Raw genomic sequence first — 17,314 nt, 5'->3', positions numbered from 1 at the left:
GCAACGATTTCTAGGATTAGCTTAAAATTTGAATTCTTTAGTAATCAATTATAATTCAAAAGAATTTCCTAGTTAAATTCTTTTTGTCAGAAGGCAAGGGGTTAACTTCCGTTTGACGAACTTTCTTAACACTAGAACTACCGAGCATTTAATACGATTAATATGCAATTCCTATAAAAATTGTAACAATAGATTATTTTCAGTTTCTTCAGACACTCATTATAGTACTCAAATTAAACTATTTATTTTCAAAATCATAATTGCTAAACAAAAACATCAAAACCAGTCATTTTGACTGGTAGTTCTAGTGTTAACGTTCAGACGCGGCATCGCACAGCAGCAACAATGATAAATGATTAGAAATAGGAACCAAGGGAGGAGCCTCACCTGGATCATGACGAAGAGAGGGATATAGAAGCTCAGCAGAGTGGCGTAGATCTGATAAAAGAAATTCTGACAGACAACGCAGTGCGACGCCCCGGTGTCGGAGTAGGTGTGCTCGTTCCCCATAATCAGCAACGGCGGCAGGCTGATGCAGGCCGCGCCCAGCCACACCAGGCTGACGTAGACGATCATCCGCCGCGGAGTCCTTTTCACCCCGTATTTCAGTGGCTTCGTTATGGCACAGAATCTGCGTCAGAACGGCGAGCTTGTACAAGGCCGGGCTAACAAATTAATCGGCGGCTGATCAACCCCTTAACTCTTTGTCCTATGGGTTCTGTTATAACTTTTCTGACTATGGTAACTTCTGTCATTGATAATCTACCCGAAAGTACAAAAGAATTCCCGATTCATTCGTATCTACGTGTAGAGCGTAACGATTGATAATATGAAGATAATTTTTAATTTGTAAAAGATAATTGAATGACACTTGGTTTTTCCAATCATTTCAGAAGGAAACGACGAGATTGACTTGATATTCTATCGTCTAAAAGGAACTATAAGTTTTTAATTGAATTTGTTTGCCGGTTGGTTGGAACTTCTGTTTCATAACAGCGAGAAACTTGATTAACTTCTCTGAATTATAGGGTATGGTTTTTCTGTGAAACGAGAAGGTTTTATCATTACCAATCGAACTGCTATAATTTGTTGTTTATAAGCAAATGACAAGAGTGAAACTTGATTTGAAGTCTGAGCAACACTGTTTCGTGAGAAGGTTCAGCAGCTAAGGGGTTGAACAGAATCCGGGTTCCCTCGCCTCGTCAAACGGATAGAGGAGACCCTGTTCCACTTCGTCCTGCCCGTTTCCTTGGTTCCATTGCAACTCGCGCGAAGACGCGCCCTTAAAATCGCCGTAAAGCGGAGCAACTAGTGTCGAGCGTAAAACGAACGACAAACCGTTTACTTCGCGTCGTGAAATTATCTGCAGAAATGATCTGTGTCGCGGATAGTCGAGTTTACAGCTGCAATTTTTGTGCTGGACATCCCAAGTGATCTCTTTACAAACCATACAAGAAATATACAAACAATTAAATTTAACTGCTTTTTACCAAGTGTTGTCCATTAGAAAATATCAAAGTGACAAAGAAATATTCATAACATTGTCCAAAGTATAAGTAGATTAATCTACTGCATTTAAATAGAAGCCGAGCTTAGGAATCCTCTAACAACGATCATCTTTCCCGTGCAATTAAATGACGTACAAGTAGAACGATTCAGACGTGAACATTGTTCGTGCGCAGGGGTAGGTGGAATTATGTTCGAGACAGCCGATCGAGCATGGGGATCTAGTTTCGCATTAAACTTGTGGTACCACGGATACCACTCACCGATCGACGGAGATCATGCAGAGGTTCAGGATGCTGGCCGTGCAACTGAGCACGTCGAAGCTAACCCAAACGTCGCACATAATTGCGCCGAAGGACCAATTACCGGAGATCTCGTAGAGCAACGCCATCGGCATTACCAGAAGAGCGACGCAGAGATCACTAACTGCCAGGCTCACCAGCAGGTAGTTGCAAGGTCTTCGCAGCTTCCTAACGAGAAACACGGCGACGCAGACCAGTATATTGCCGATCACGGTTCCGACGATGATAGTACCAAGCACCAGGGCGATAAGTATTGCCTGCAACAGAAGGACCAATCGAAATATTAGATTAACTCTCTAGCCGAATTTTCTTCCATGATTACAACAAAACCTATGTAGTACAAAATTAATAAATACCCACATATGAATACGAATTAACAATGCATTCAATAGTTTTCATAATTTCATCAAACGAACATACTTCTCCTTTCAGATAAATATATAACACACTCGTTTGTAATAAAATTTTGGATTTCCTCCTAATTGATCTTCTCTTAAATGAAATATATACGTAGAAGTATTCGATTCGCAAAAGGGTGAATCTCGACTGCAAAACCTATGCAACCATAAAGGGTGCAATGACTATACTCAAGTAAAATAGGAGAGTATTGCAAGGATTATGATCCACTTCGCGTCGAACACGAGCATACGCGAAACATCGCCCCGTTCGACCGTGGCTCACCGTGAATGCAATAATAAGAGTGTTTACGGACAACGCTCGAATCAGATAACTCTGTTTTGTATACGCGCGAGAAAGAGAGAGGCCGACGGGGGGAATGAAGAATGCAATCGCTCGTTCGATACGAAAACAATTCCGCCTCGTTCGCCGTATTTATTCATCGACGTCCGAGCCCGCTCGCCGGCTGCTAAAACATGCGACCGTTGTTCTACAATATTAGAATCAGGGAACATTTGTCGCGACAGCAAAATGTTCGTACGCCAACACGTTGATTTCTATAACAACGTAACAATAAAGCCAATGTTTTTATTTCCGTCCGTTCCGTACCGTGATCCTGTTCGCCTCGGTCTACCCCGACAACAAGCGGGAGTAAACAGTAGATGCGCGAGGAGATATTGACTGTGATTTTCATCATGTACTATGCATCGTAACGTCGCAGATCCAATCAACCACTTGCAAGTTATTATGCAAAATTGCATTCCGCCGAGACTTACGACGACTTCTGGCGCATTTGCATATAGAACAGTCTGATGCGTCGAGTGTAGACGTCGCGACAGCCTATCCTTGGTACGCCTACGATCTTTAAGACAATATTTGATCGTCTACGGAAAATTGCGGTGATTAGCGAAATGTAGTGTCTGTACTATGATCACTACTGGGAATGATTTTTTCCTGTGGTTTCCAATGGAACCGAGAAATGATGTGAATTCGATATTTTCTTTAGAAACACGCAATTTCGAATTCCACGACGAATCATATGTTATCCGGCAGAAGTTGAAGCAAAGAGAACTGCTTTCAATATCAGTTGAGCTGTACTGTTCCGCTCTCATAATTAAAACATACGCTGTGTAATCTAACTTCGATGAAGTTTAGATGTACATTTATATAGGGCGACTGTAGTTACCGGGCCGAACTATAACTTTGCTCGGGACCAAGACAGAAAACATCATAAAGGAAAAGTTTGCTTGGCTTCATTACTTCTAGCTTCTTCGAGGAAAAACCACGTTGATAAGTTCGCTAATTGCCTTTGCGAAGCGCACTTGCACGTTCTGCTAATGTTATCAATACTGGTATATACTTGGATACTATCAACATACAAACTAACCCTAACCTTAACCAACTATAAATAATCAAATATACAGAAAATTAGTAATATTTAAGTATAATTATTACAATTACAATGCAGCCTTCCAAAGATGAAACTGCTATCGGTATTTTTCATGTTCGTCTCTTCGGATTAACTGATTTTAACGCAATTATTCACAGCACAGTTCTTCACTCTTCGAAGGCCACGGGACGAAAGCGGGAAAGAAGGATGCGCGCGAAGAATGTTTAAAAGCGCGGGAAAGTTGGAACTGTGACATAAAAATTGAGTGTATGATATGTATACAGATTGAACTTAATCTTGTTTGAAAGACTACTTTTACCATTTACATATAACTCGATTGTAATATAAATGTTAGAATATTTTTATTTATATTCCTAAAGCTATTAATTTACTCGAAATTGTGTTCTGGAATATTCCCGCGCACGCGCATTGGATATCCTGGAGTTCTGCGGCTATGTTAACGGGACACGCGTTGCGTGCGCATCCTCGCGCATGCGTGCTGTAATCCCGCTTCGAAAAAGTGTCCCGTGTGTGCAGTGCGTGGTTAACAGTGGCAAATAATTAAAATCTAGTGTAATTATAAACGTTAATACCATGGTAAGCATACTTCATATAATCTAATTAATGCAGAACAGTTCATTAACCAACAAATCGTACGTTGATACCCATGCTACAACATTCGATGTCATCAATATTTTCAGATATCCCCATCGACCGTTATTCGTCGATTCAACCGGTCCCTGGGTACACGAGAGTATTTCGGGTAAGTACACTATTTAAATGGAAAAATAAGCATACTATTTCAATTGCACAATATCAATTACGATAATTCCAATCATACAACACCAACTGTAATGATTAAACTCCTTATGAAACACCTATAGGTTCCAAAAACTAGAATCACATTAACCTTCACGCGACGCCATATTAGCACTAGAACTACCAAGCACTTAAACTGACTTTAATAAATTTTTTTATAAGATTTATAACCGTGTGTTAATTAAGATTTCAGTTCGTTTAGGTGTTATTGTATTAGTTGTTAGGTGCTATTGTATTAGGTATTACTAAATCAGCTTCTTTAACGATTTCTCAAAGAAGCATCTATACTTTTCAAGTAATTGTATAAAAAGAAATCAGGAAGGGGCCATTTTGACCCATCTGGTAGTCCTAGTGTTAAGTAGGACAAATCTGATTAAACATAGAAAATAAATGCGAGGATTGAGACGAATATCGAGGTTTAATTAACCTGTAGCTACTGTACTACAGTGGCTTCCTTGCACATCTTTCTGAACGTTACTGTATAAGTACCATTATAGCACAATCCTCTCTGCCATCGATAGTAGTGCACATTATGGTCTACTCTAACGTAATTGCACAGTGGGACATTCTATCAGTCTCCAATCGCACTGATATCATATTTATGACACGCAGACCGCGTGAAACCTTGCTATACAGAGCTATAGCTTCTAAGCTAGCAGATAAAACGTTAATTTCCATTGTCCCCGAGCTATTTCGGAGGTGATTGTTTATTTCTAAGATTGCAACAAGCGTCGCGGTAAATTGAACCACAGTTCAGTTACAAACAATGGAGCCGCGTTATAAACTGTGGAATTACCTTCGCGATTAAATTGGATAGCATATCAAACGGGTACAGTTCCATTTCAGATGATCTTTCGCGCGGCGACCGCCGCTGCGTCCGCGCGCGCTATATTTGCCGTCCGGCTTACTGCGGGCCGGTGTTCTCATGGGAAAAATTACGCGCGTTATTACCGGTTCCGCGTGGCATCCATCATCGAATTACAAAACGTTATTGTTGGAACGGCGGCGGCCGCGCGCCGCGCCGCGCCATATTTTCACGCCCGATCTGTGGCCCGGCCGCGTAATAACGGGTCGCGACCCCAGCATCAATCCCGGAAATCGAGAAATAAACGGCACGCACCGGCGGAAAACAGCCGGGACAAGTTCCCATCGGCGGAAACGATCGAATCGCGGCCACTCGGCCGCCGATTCGATTAAAATGAAAATCGTATGCAATCGCGGGGACATGTTTGCCTTGTTATGCCCGCGCAAACTGCCCGCCTCGCCAGCTGTCGCTGAATTTTAATCCGCGGAGATTTCATTTCTACGCGAAACGCTCCTCGGGCGCGGCTAACAGGAAAAAGAGTATCGTTGAGCGGTTTTTAATGAGCGCTGTGCCATGTGGATCAAAGTTTGGGGAAATGAACCGTCGAGAAATTGCTTTGGAGGATTTTATTCAATGGATGTTTAACTTAAATGTCGAGCAGTAACACTGATCGTCTCTTCTCTTCCATTTATGAAAATTTACTGAGATTCCGATTCGCGTATATTCTAGTTTAGGTTTATCCTATCACTTTGTTTATCCTATCAATATCAAGTCTGAACAGAAAATTGAAAGTTAATCTACCTGCTCATCTCCAATGTTAACCCTTCAGATACATAATTTAGCTTCATCTACGGTTTCGTATATTTAAGAATCTTCGACCGCAAGGGTTAAAGCATTCTTCCCGTAAAGAAGTAGATTACGGTGTCAGTGGACGTCAGTTCGGTAGCTCGAGATCCAAGGCTTAATGCAGAAGCGAAGAGCAAGAAGCGCCTTAATGCTCTCAGGACATTCCGCGCGTTTTCACTTTTTCAAGCGGCGTTTACCTGTTAAGTGGTTTTTTCCGATGGGGCTGAGCGGCGGTTTACGGGCCGTAACAAATCCACGGCGGCACAAAGTTCCCGGTGGATCGGGATCGACGGCGCTCGCGGCGGTTCTCCCATAAAAAGACGCGCGAATCTCTTATTTATTACCGATGCATGAATATTGAACGCGCGCCAGCGTGATGAGCCAATAACCTACTTTGCCCATGCATGATTCAAGCATACGCGCGCTCGATATTAGCCGTAATAAAAGCGAGCCACCCCTTCGCGTCGCGCGGCGCGGCCGCTCCTGGAAACACCCCCGAATTCGACTGTTCGCCTAACGAAGATTGAACAGTTGTTAAATATTTCTAGTGAGAAACTTCCGAGTTCAAAGGGTTGGAAGTAGAAACATTGCTGATTTTCAAGTTTCTTGACAAAATAGAGGCGATATTTTTTGAAACTAACTCGAAGGAAGATTACTAGTATATTGAGGAACAAAGTTGTTTTATTCGAATATTTCACGTATGAAGAAAGTGGTGATTGAGTGCAAGAGTTAACTTGGTTATCGAAGATTTCGTAGATTCCGATTCCGATTACTGCCATCACTCGCTGCCATTATCCCATTAATGCTGCATCGTTTGCAAAATAACCGTGAAATCTGCGAGGACAAAGATTCTAACTCGATCTCCGTCGTCGATTTTAATCCAACTTGGAAGATTGAAATCGAAGATCGAATTACTCCATAATCGTGCCCGTGGCAGGCTAATTTCGAGGAGCGATAATTTGACAAATTAACGAGTCCCCGGTCGACCAATTAATTCGACATCGATTCGACACTTGGAAATGTCTTTGTCGACGTTTTTCCCCCGTTTTTAAGGTATAACGTTAATTCCTATCGATGCGTTTTATCTTGTTAATTGAATGTCCCAGCGCGCTACGATCGGGATCAAAAAGCGGGCGCTTTTAATATTCGTAACGAGATGAATTTGTTTAACAGCGACACGCTCGTTGATTTAATTGGGAGGAGTATCCGGCGCGTGTACATTTTTCGAGTAGCTTAATAGAAAATCACCGGGCCGGCTCGAATATTTAATCGGAAACAAGAGGCACTCTGCAGAAACGTTCGGGCGAATCATCCTCGAATTCGAAACGAGCGTTACGCCGGAAAAAACCGATACGCGTCGACAATCGCGCACGGTGTATACTGTTTTGATTAAAAACAACGGTGAACGGGGTCTTTTAATCCGAGCCCTACTCGACAATCTTTTTTCCCTTTTTTCTATTGTTCTCGTTTGGGAAAAATGCTACCCGTTCCCGATACTATGCGTCACCCGATCGCGAGCTGTAACTACTTAGCTCTCGTCGCTTCGTTGCTGTCGGACCAATGAAACGGCATAATTTACGATACGCGCGCTTCAATTATCTCGCGCTAACGCCATTATGAGCGTCAAATGTCGCGGTAATATTTCGAATCGGATAATCCGAGAGAAAAACGAGGCGCACGGGTATCGATTAACATCGTGTAAAGCCAACATCTCCATCGAATTGGAGGATTTAATGACGAACGCCGGGAAATCGGGAGCGATGTTGACATCGATGGTGGAAAAATTGAACTGTGCTCGTTCGATGAGATTATTATACGTTTATAAAATATATTGGAATCTGTAGTAAATATATGGCGAAACATAATAAAACGTAGGTATATTTAATGAATTGACACGTACAACCTATTTATTACCTATATTTCACTATACTTTATGAACGCCTGATTTAATTAATACGTAATATTTCAATATGTTAATTATTCTATGTGTTATATACGATATTACACATTTCAAATAAGGCCACAAATTAAATCCTCGAAGTTAATAGGTCTCGTTACGTTCCCAGAATCGCTTCATAACGACGGACTCCGAGTTTAACAATGGCCGGCAGGTTCCCGCTCGAGATTTCCATTTCTGTCACGATTTCCGAAAAACTCCGCGTCGCGAAAGGGTCAGCGCGTCGCGAGCAGCTTTATCGAACGCGGACAGATTTCGTTCTTTTTTTTTCGCCGACGCGGAAATAGAGTCCCGAAGTAGATTAAGAATGCATGCTCCATTGTTGCGCGACGCACAATGCGCTGCAAGCTGTACTCCTCGGGCCGGGGTCCGCCGAGAGAATTTCAATGAGGCCGGGACGGAAACGCCGTTTAAAAGAAAGGAAAGAAATCTACAATCCTGATGCGGAGGGTATAAATAAGAGGGACAGAGTAGGGAATTCTATTGCGCGCGGCATAAACATTCCTGCTTAAAATTCCATGCGCTTGTACTCGCCTGTAATTTCAGTTAAAGGGGTAGTCCGATACCGCGGATCAGTAAATTGGATGACATTCGGGTCGGTTACGGAAATATCCGAACAATAATTCTTCGTATCGTAATATTAATCTCTGTATTATGTAAATAATGTGTTTCTTTATTTGAAACTTTATTCGAAACGATCTAAAATGTAGAAGCTCGACCTTAAGACTCTAGAATTGCCAGAATTTATTCGAAAGTTTAATGTAGTTTAATGTAGTAAAAAAAATTAAATTTCGAAAAAATGAAAGTATGGAAGGTTTCTTGTTAGATTTAACATTTTTAACCCTTAACATTTTGACTGTTACGTCACCTGAATTCGAGTGACACCATTCTTAAACTCGAACGTTCATTTCCTTGGCGACGTGTCGAACGAACTAAGTTTGATTGGATATGTGATCTTGACTCTTTAGTTTCCTTGGTATTAAGGAAATTGTTCCGACCGCGTAGGAGTTTTGACGAGCGTTTACTTGGCAAGTCGAATTGTTAGCGGAGAGACAGTTATAATTTTTAAGGGACAATATAGATTGACGAGATCCACGAGATAGAAGAAGATCCCCAATCCATTACGACCTTATCCTTAATTCCGCCGTTACAACGTAGCAGGGTAGTAATCAGGCAAAAATGATTTAAAACTTTGCCCGGGCTCGCTAATAAGAGCTTCCTTCGCTTCGCTCCCCAGCGTCAACGCGAGCTAAACTAATTATATACTTATCGTTAACAGCACGGGTTTCAAAGTTCCGACCGCGAGAACTTCGACATACGACAGCCTCATGCATCTTCTTATTACAAACATAGCTGAAATAATTATTCACGCTCTTTACGGTAATCTCCACTCAGTATCCTCCCGACATCGGCGACCGTATCGTTAAACGTAACGTCAGCCTCGTTAACTATACCGTAACTACTGAAAACTCTGTCGTGAATACTGCGAAAATGGAGAGAATACTAAGCCAAACGAGTGGCGCACTTGAAATTACAATATTCTCAATATTTCTAATAAACACAGTCATTCCCATGAAATTAAAATACACCTCATTTACATAGAACCAATTCACTTATCATTTTACACAAGCGATTCGTTGCGTTCAAGTGCCGCAACTCCGAAGATCTGAAATAATAAAACAACGCACCCGATGGACGTCTCGGGCGGCCATTTTCTTCGGGCAGACTCGCGTCACGTAGCGCCGCGCCGCCCCAGCGACACAGAAGCTGAAAAGTAGCCACGGCTGATTGCATTACGGCCCGCGCGGTTATTAAGTTCGGGCTAATGGATACGGCCGCGTGAGCTGACAGATTAAAAGACTGCTGATCCCACGGGAAGTGGAAAGAAGTTTCGTAAGGGTGGTTCGGCGTGGCTCGAGAGATTGAGGAGGGGGGGGCCGGGGTGTAGCTCGGTCATCAATCTTACCTGCGTGGCCGTGTAGGGCGAGTTTTTGCCGGGAAATCCTCCGAAGAAGCCGTCGACGTCTCGTGTGGCGATGGTCGTCAGGTTTAGAAGCAGGGTGCCTTCCGTGGTGATTACGTCCTTCCCCTCCATACGACCCTAGTCGGCAGTCCGGAGCATCCGAAGCGCCCCCCTCGTCGACGGCTACGTCATGCTCCTTCTCGCCTCTCGACCATGGGATTCCTCGGAGGTCGGTCAGGCCGTGCATGGGAATCGAACGAAGATTCCTCGACCCGTGACCCGCCTCAGCCGCTCATCGCGTCACCCCGCGTCCGATGCTGTCTTTCTGCCACTGGAATTCAGAAATAAAGGCAGAGTTGTAGAATTGTCCTATTATTAGTATTGCCTATGTATGGCTGGGGCAAAAGCCAGTCGTATATTTGTGGAGATCTTTTGTTTGCTGTTGCATCGTAACGGTAATTTGGCTTGATTTGCTACCGTCCGTTGCAGGGAAGCTGGCACTCTCGTCTGAGTGGTCGGATCCGAAGCACGCCTGATTGGCTGAGACGCTTACGCCTACCAATCGGCTCACGCCAAGAGCTCTTTCCGGACTCGCAATTGGATTTCTCGGGGGACTGACTCCGCCCCTATGACGTCACGAGTGCCAGGTTCCCAGCAATGATGGTATTGTTCACAGACGTCTTTTCACGTCTCCGTTGAACTGAAGGAGATACTTTCTCAGATGTAGTGCCAGTGAATTGGTGAGATTGTCGAGGTTGTGGTTAAAATAAGCCAAAACGCGATGTAAATCGAGCTTTCGTTTATTATTTTTATGTAAGTTATTCGCTACATATGCGTAAGAAGCCTAAAAAGTAGGAGTTATGAGGTCCACCTTAGAAAAAGCTCGAATGCGAGAGATGAGAATCGATTTCATGAAAGATATCAAATATTTCCATAAATTCCGCTTATCAACGACAGAGAGTAGTCGAGGCGGTTTCTACGCAGACTAAATGAAAGTCCTAATTGCTTGGCCGATGACATTATTAAGAAACTCCCGGGATTAAAATCGAAATTAAAGGGAAACGCGAGAGCAATAAATCATACGGTCCTATCGGGTCCGGCTCTCGTTTTGCCATTCGGATTATTCGAATTCCTGAAATAGCTCGACGCTACGTGCTCCCTCCACGACGGAAACCACGAATACTCGAACGAAGGAGATGTAGATTCGACAACCGCTCGCAGGGAGAAAAGTATTTCCTAATGAAACTCGATCTGCCCAATAATTAACCGTGTGTCGTGAATTCCGAACGACTTGATCTAAGAAAACGATCCAACAGGTAGACATACGTTATCTTAAGAAATAATGGCTAATTATCTACAACAGTAATTACCCACCGATTTGAATGACCTAGAAACATACTCTCGAAGTCATCATTCTGAACAACTAGTCCCTACACTTTCAACCCTCAACTTCGAGAAATGTTTTCACCCTTCAAAGTGAGATGATTTCCTTGAGAACTGTCTCACACGAGTTTCATGAAAATTGAGCTGTTGAAAACGTTCCCTTGTTAGTATTCCAAACATGAAAATTCTCCTCGCCGAAATGCAGACATTCGCTCGGTAAGGGTCGAACAGAATATGTGCAGCACCCTTAGAGTCCATCGAATTTCCCTGGAATTTCTTGATTCCCACAATACATCGGTCCCGCGAACGATTTTCTAACGCCTCGTCATTCTTTCCCGATCTTCGTTTCAACAGGAAAATCCAATCCGGGGAGCCCGAAGCCTAGTCTTAGGGTAATCCCCGAGTTTCCAGGCCGGCGTTCAGTTTATTACTTTCGATCGGTTTCGGCGGGCGTATTCAGGCCAAGTAGGGCCAACAATTTCCGAATTTCTGAAACGCACGACCGGTCTCTCGTACGCGAGGGCTTCATTTAACTGCAGCCACCGTTGCCTTCGATAAACCTTTCGAAACGGGCCGGCACTAAACCGTTTTTAACCCGTTATCCGTTAAGTTGAAGCACGGGGGCCGGCGCGAGGCTCGGCGAGCGTTACGTTCTCCTAATCGGGACGCCCTAAGTCGGCTGGCAGCCGAACGGGAGGTTCGCCGGCGCTACACGGTACATCGGTCTCGTTAATTTCGGAGCATCCTGATAGTCGGTTTCGATCGTACCTCGGTTCGCCGCAGTTCGGACCGGAAATTTATCCTCGGCTTAAAGGACGCGCTAGTGGACTTTAAAATAGAAGTTCATGCTGTGCTTCGGTCGAATGAACCCGGGGGAACAGTCTCGAGAAAAGAAACGGTTTGTCAGCTGTGGAGCTCAACCGAACGAGCCAATTTATTCCGAACGTCTTGTATTATGTATGAATACGAGATTATTCATCTTGCTAACCATCACTGATGTCTATTAAAACCTCCAGCAGAGGAACTTGGAGTATATATTAAACTCTGAAACGTTATCCGAGCGATTGCATTATTCGTTTGTAACTTTGTATCACAGATATGAAAGCTTGATGTCAATATGACGATTCGCCGTCTCAAAGGATTAATTACCGAATACGCTATTAGCAGGGAAATAAGATTAGGCGAGATTCGACGAGATTCAGCTATCAAACCTAATGCTGATGTCACGGGGTAATCGGCGCGTTGGCTCTAGCGATTCCGCGTTCCACGGTTGATTTATCGTTCAATTTCGATCGCGGCGTCGCCCGATTCAATAATCGTTCGTTGTTTGGCCAGCTCAATTACAACATTAATACCCGCGAAGGATCATGAAGCGTTGCGCGAGTCGGCGGGGCGGGCGGTCGGTTTTTAATGAAATTCCCTCGAATCTCCGAGCAATTTTGTTAATATTTCGCGATACCTTTGAGCCACGGACGCTTGGCCGGCAATTATCTAAATTGAATCTTTCCGCCGAAACTCCTTTGACGCTTGTATCCGGCCGAACGGAATACCCTTGAGCCGCTGACCCTTTATCCCGCGATGGATGTTAATATATTCGCAGAGCAGGAACTTTAATACGCGTTATAAAGCAGCGGTTCCCTGTGAAATGATTCCGCGCATGATTCCTCGGAACGAAACGGTCTTAACCCTTTGCGGACGAGAATTTCTGAAACTTTTGAAAATCATTTTCATAAAGCTGAGCTATGCATCGGAAATATTAAGAAAAAGGAGACCACGTATCAATCTCTCGTTAATTAAACGATCAAATTATTCACTTCCAGCTTTCGAATTTAGACATCTCGTCTTCATTATAACGGCAATGAAGATTTGAAACTGCGCGAGAATTCAGTCTACTTAGCCGACGATTCGATCACTCGAAAATTCAACATCAGTTGAAGAATGTCTCCTCTATTCGTTTCTTTTCACGAGAACTTCGACGCTCTCGTGTGTCATGATCAATGATTACAAACGACCGTGTCGCTCGAGTAGAACCGACGCAGCGACGACGTCGTAGAAACTATCGCTGATAGGATCAGCCGTATCGAAGCCGGCGTTCACTCTTGATGGTACATATTCAAGGAGGCCGAGCTACGGCGGCCGGAACACTGGAATATTTCTCTCCGGGAATATGTAGGGCGTTCGGCGTAATAGGTTCGCCGAGGACTCGCGTATTCTTCGATTGCACAAAACTCTCGGCTCAATTATAATATACTTGGCACACTTCTGGAACCATTAACGCCCATTCCCGTCGAGCGAGCCCGTATTTCGTTAGCATTCTCCTCGTCTAAATTGAATTCGCGTGGGTAAAAACGCGATTGTAAACGGTACCGCGGGTAAACAATCAGTCGCTGGAAACGTTCGCGATACGGAGAAAGTAAACGAAAGATTCTGCCGTTGTTTGATCGGTGCGACTTTACTGCTGCTCCAAGGTTGCAAGGGTGATCGAAGAAACGTCTGTAGACACCCAACTTCTTGCCCCGTGATTTCTTTTTCAACAATGATCGATGCAACTGCTTCGTCGTTGATAATTCATAGAAAAGAAAAATCTTATGCACATTCTACTCCTACGTTCGCCCTAAAATATGACGAATCGTTGTAAAGAATTGGATGATAAAGGTTAAATAACTGGATCACATCCAATTTCGAGGTACATTCATCACTATCATAATTGATATTCCATAGGAAGCGATCCGAATAAAACGATAGCAGCACAGAGTTCTTCCTATTCCCCTAAAATCGATGCTCCATACAGAACAGACTACCGATTTATCGTCAAAGTGTTATTTATCGCTAGCTGTACTTATGGCTTCGATGAAACAAATTCGTACAGCCGAACGAGACTCACCGGAAGCAAGTTACACACACCCGACCGTGTTCCGGCGTGTGTAACGTTGAAATATTCCCGGCACTGTTGCACGTTCGGCGCGGAATCGAACGATGAAATCGCGCGTAAATAGATGTTACAGACGATTACGGATTTATTCGAGCCGCCGCGGAGCATCGACGCAATGCACACGGCAGCGTATATCGGCGCGGCGCTCGGAATCGATGGAATTTGAATACAGACGCAGCGCCGCGGATATCTACGCCCGAGTAACACGTTCCCCGTTCTACTTAACCGAAAATTTCCACCGTGCCGCGGATTCAAGTGGTTCGCGTGTGAATCTGGTATTAACGTTATTGTAGGCGATCGACTGGCAATTTATCAAATCAAATTTCCACCATCACCCCATCCCTACCCCTCCGCCGGGGCGCATATGAAGCACCGACGCATCACGCCGACGTTCCCGCTCGATCTCTTTCTCCCTCTTTCTCTGGCCTACTTTCCGAGTACATCGAATTCGTCCATTTATTATCTGATCAGGATTCCCCGCGCGATCGCGGGTCGAACGGGCAAAAATTCGTGCGCCCGGCGAGGGCAGCCAACAACGGAAACGTCGAACGGTTTTAATTCGATTCGAAGGATACGGAACTTTCGAGGTTTAACGAGCTGCTCGTTCCGAGTGGCAGCGGTTTCTCGAGATGCGCGTCGACGTTTTACTCGTCCGAGATGCAAGATTTTACGATGTTCCTCGGAACAGCTCGCACTTGATTGCAGTCTTCCGGGAGATCAAATTGTTTTTGTTTTCCACTTTCCGCCCATTAAAGTGTCATCGCTGTTTATAGTAGCTTCGATGCGGGAAGTGTGTTGACCGCAATCCTAAGGTTATTACGAGGAAACGAGTATTTATTCGATATTGCAATTGGAAATCACTTCTCCTTGTTCACGGTGAGAATGTGGAATGTCCCGATACTAAATATTGGAGAGATCCGAGGTTCCTTCGCAGTTCAGCCGAAAATGATCGCCGCGTAAAGACGTCGCGGCGAACTTCGTGAAAAATGGGACACCGTGAGCCCGGCGTAATTCATTAAAGCGCGCGCCGCCGGAAATTTCACGGGGAATCAAGGGACAGGGAAAATGCGAGCCGCGCCGCCAAAAAGAACAAAGGCCGTCCAAGTTTTCGCATTAAGCGGCACGCGCACACGCGCATCGACGCGCCCGCGCCGCCCACTTTATCAGGCTGTATCACATTCATTATGCGCCGCTCTGCAAACGCGTTACACGCGCACACGGGCAAACACACGGACGGCCGGGCTGTACTGCAAATTGCAAAACTCATTTCGAATTCATTCCGAATGCGAACAAATATCAGACGAGCTTTTAGTTCGAATTACCGTGAACTAACGCGACGCAAGACCGTCCCCGGAGCGCGGAGCTTCCGCCGTTAGTTACTGCAGTCCACGGCATATATGACTAAACTTCGCCGGGCAGGCACTTCCGCCGCGATCAACTGCAAGTTAACGTCTCGCGAGAAGATTTCGAGCGATCCCCTTTATGAAGTTTCGCCCTTAAAAACTGCCAGCCGCGCTACGACCGGCGAGCGGGGCTCGTTTGCGACTTGGAATCGTTCCAGGCTGTTGTTCGTTGCGAAATAAGCAGCTACGAGGACGAGGATTGATACGTTGCATTGCAACGGTCACACCGTGCACGTGTCTCCCGAGTTTTACGCGTTCTCGGTAATCTAGATTCGCTTCGAACGATATTTTCCACCCTAAACCTGTGCACAACGCGACGCGAGCACAGCAATTGACTGGCGATTCTCCATACGTGTATTACATACATAGCAAATTTCAATATTACAATCATTAGAACACCCGTCTAATTGCTCCCGATATTCTAAGTCTAGAATATACGACTCTCATCCCACAAAGTCTAGCCAAGTATGCTCTAGACCGAAGATACGCGATATTCCTAGAACTCTACCTGCTCTCCTGAATTATCACCGACAAAACAGTCGTATCGATCACAATCGGGAAAGAAATCACAGGGCAAGGGTTTAGGAATAAGCCTGGCGGTAATTCGTCATCGAATCAATTGTTACGCTCGAATCGTTTGCCCGACACCGTTGACGTATTGCCAGCCGCGCGAAACGAAAGAGGCTCCCCGGCGTTCTCCGGTATCCGTTCGTTCTCCGTTCGCTTTATTTCCAACCGGTTGGCAGATTACTTCGACGATATTCGGGCCGATCGATGGGGACGCACGCGAGAGCCGCATTACGTGCCACCATTGAAATAAGAGGAACTCGCGTTACAACGACACGCTAAGCGGTTCTAACTAACGGCTGGAACCCTTCCCGGTATAGCCGGCCAGTCGCTGGAAGTGCTCGGGGCTGGAGTTCGGTTAGTACCGTGGAACCGTCCCCGGATGGGATTAGATCGTCCGATCGCTGTTTATAACTTACTTTTAAAAGGGCTAACCCGGCCGGTCCGAGCACGGAAGCCGCGCCGCCCGGATACGGCGGGCGATAATTATCGAAACGGAATGCCGGCCGGCTTCCGCGGGACAACTCGAAGGAATCGGTCTGCGAAAGTATCGGCGAAGTATCGCGAACGTAATATCGATCTCTCGTCTTGTGGGTTCATGGAATTATGCTGTCTGGAGCAGTCGCTTGGAAGTTAATGAATTATTTAGCTGATTTTTTGATGCTGTTTGAGTTTTGTGAATTTTAATGTGGAATAAATGGTATTCGTTTCAGTTCTCTAGGCGGCCTTGAGGGATTAAACGGCGAAAGTCGATTCTATCCGCTCCCATCTCTCTTGTATCTGATATTTATTAAGCGTTCGCGCGCGACCGCGCCGGGATCGGTGATAAACTCACCGGAAACTTTCTGTATGAACTTTCTGTCGTTCCCAGGACCAAGAAGGCGATAAAAGCGTCGGATAAATCGCCGGAAACAGAACACTTTATTAACCCCTTTCATCGTTTCTCTTCTTCTTCTTCTCCCTTTGCAATAGCATCGCCGCGTTTGTTCGGTCTCCCTCGATTTAACCGTGTTCCTGGTTTTTCGGGGACACTTTTGAGAACGAG

At 44.8% G+C, this 17,314-nt stretch overlaps 1 protein-coding gene and 1 long non-coding RNA gene across 7 annotated transcripts in view; one reads left to right on the top strand and one right to left on the bottom strand.

Moving 5' to 3' along the window:
• 5-HT7 (5-hydroxytryptamine receptor 7) overlaps positions 1-17,314 on the bottom strand; it is a 187,927-nt gene that overhangs the window by 105,474 nt on the left and 65,139 nt on the right. For 5 of the 6 annotated variants that reach the window (XR_012999549.1, XM_031991850.2, XM_031991841.2 and 2 more), the window contains exons 3-5: positions 9,988-10,315; positions 1,770-2,065; positions 388-631 (exon numbers count right to left, since the gene is read on the bottom strand). Coding sequence is in view for 5 of the 6 variants with exons in the window: in XM_031991850.2 (XP_031847710.1) it covers positions 388-631; positions 1,770-2,065; positions 9,988-10,116 (669 nt within the window). In the remaining variant the exon portion in view is untranslated. Of the gene's footprint in view, positions 1-387; positions 632-1,769; positions 2,066-3,659; positions 3,775-9,987; positions 10,316-17,314 lie in introns of those variants that run through there. The other variant, XM_031991892.2, reaches the window with a different exon arrangement.
• LOC143174998 (uncharacterized) overlaps positions 4,098-17,314 on the top strand; it is a 40,460-nt gene continuing 27,243 nt past the window's right edge. Inside the window, exons 1-2 of the long non-coding RNA XR_012999550.1 lie at positions 4,098-4,191; positions 4,296-4,357. This is a non-coding gene — a long non-coding RNA (uncharacterized LOC143174998). The remainder of the gene's footprint in view (positions 4,192-4,295; positions 4,358-17,314) is intronic.

The sequence above is a fragment of the Nomia melanderi genome, chromosome 10 (genome assembly GCF_051020985.1).
Source record: "Nomia melanderi isolate GNS246 chromosome 10, iyNomMela1, whole genome shotgun sequence".
Taxonomy (NCBI): Eukaryota; Metazoa; Arthropoda; class Insecta; order Hymenoptera; family Halictidae; genus Nomia; species Nomia melanderi.
This window is presented reverse-complemented; position numbering and strand designations above follow the sequence as displayed.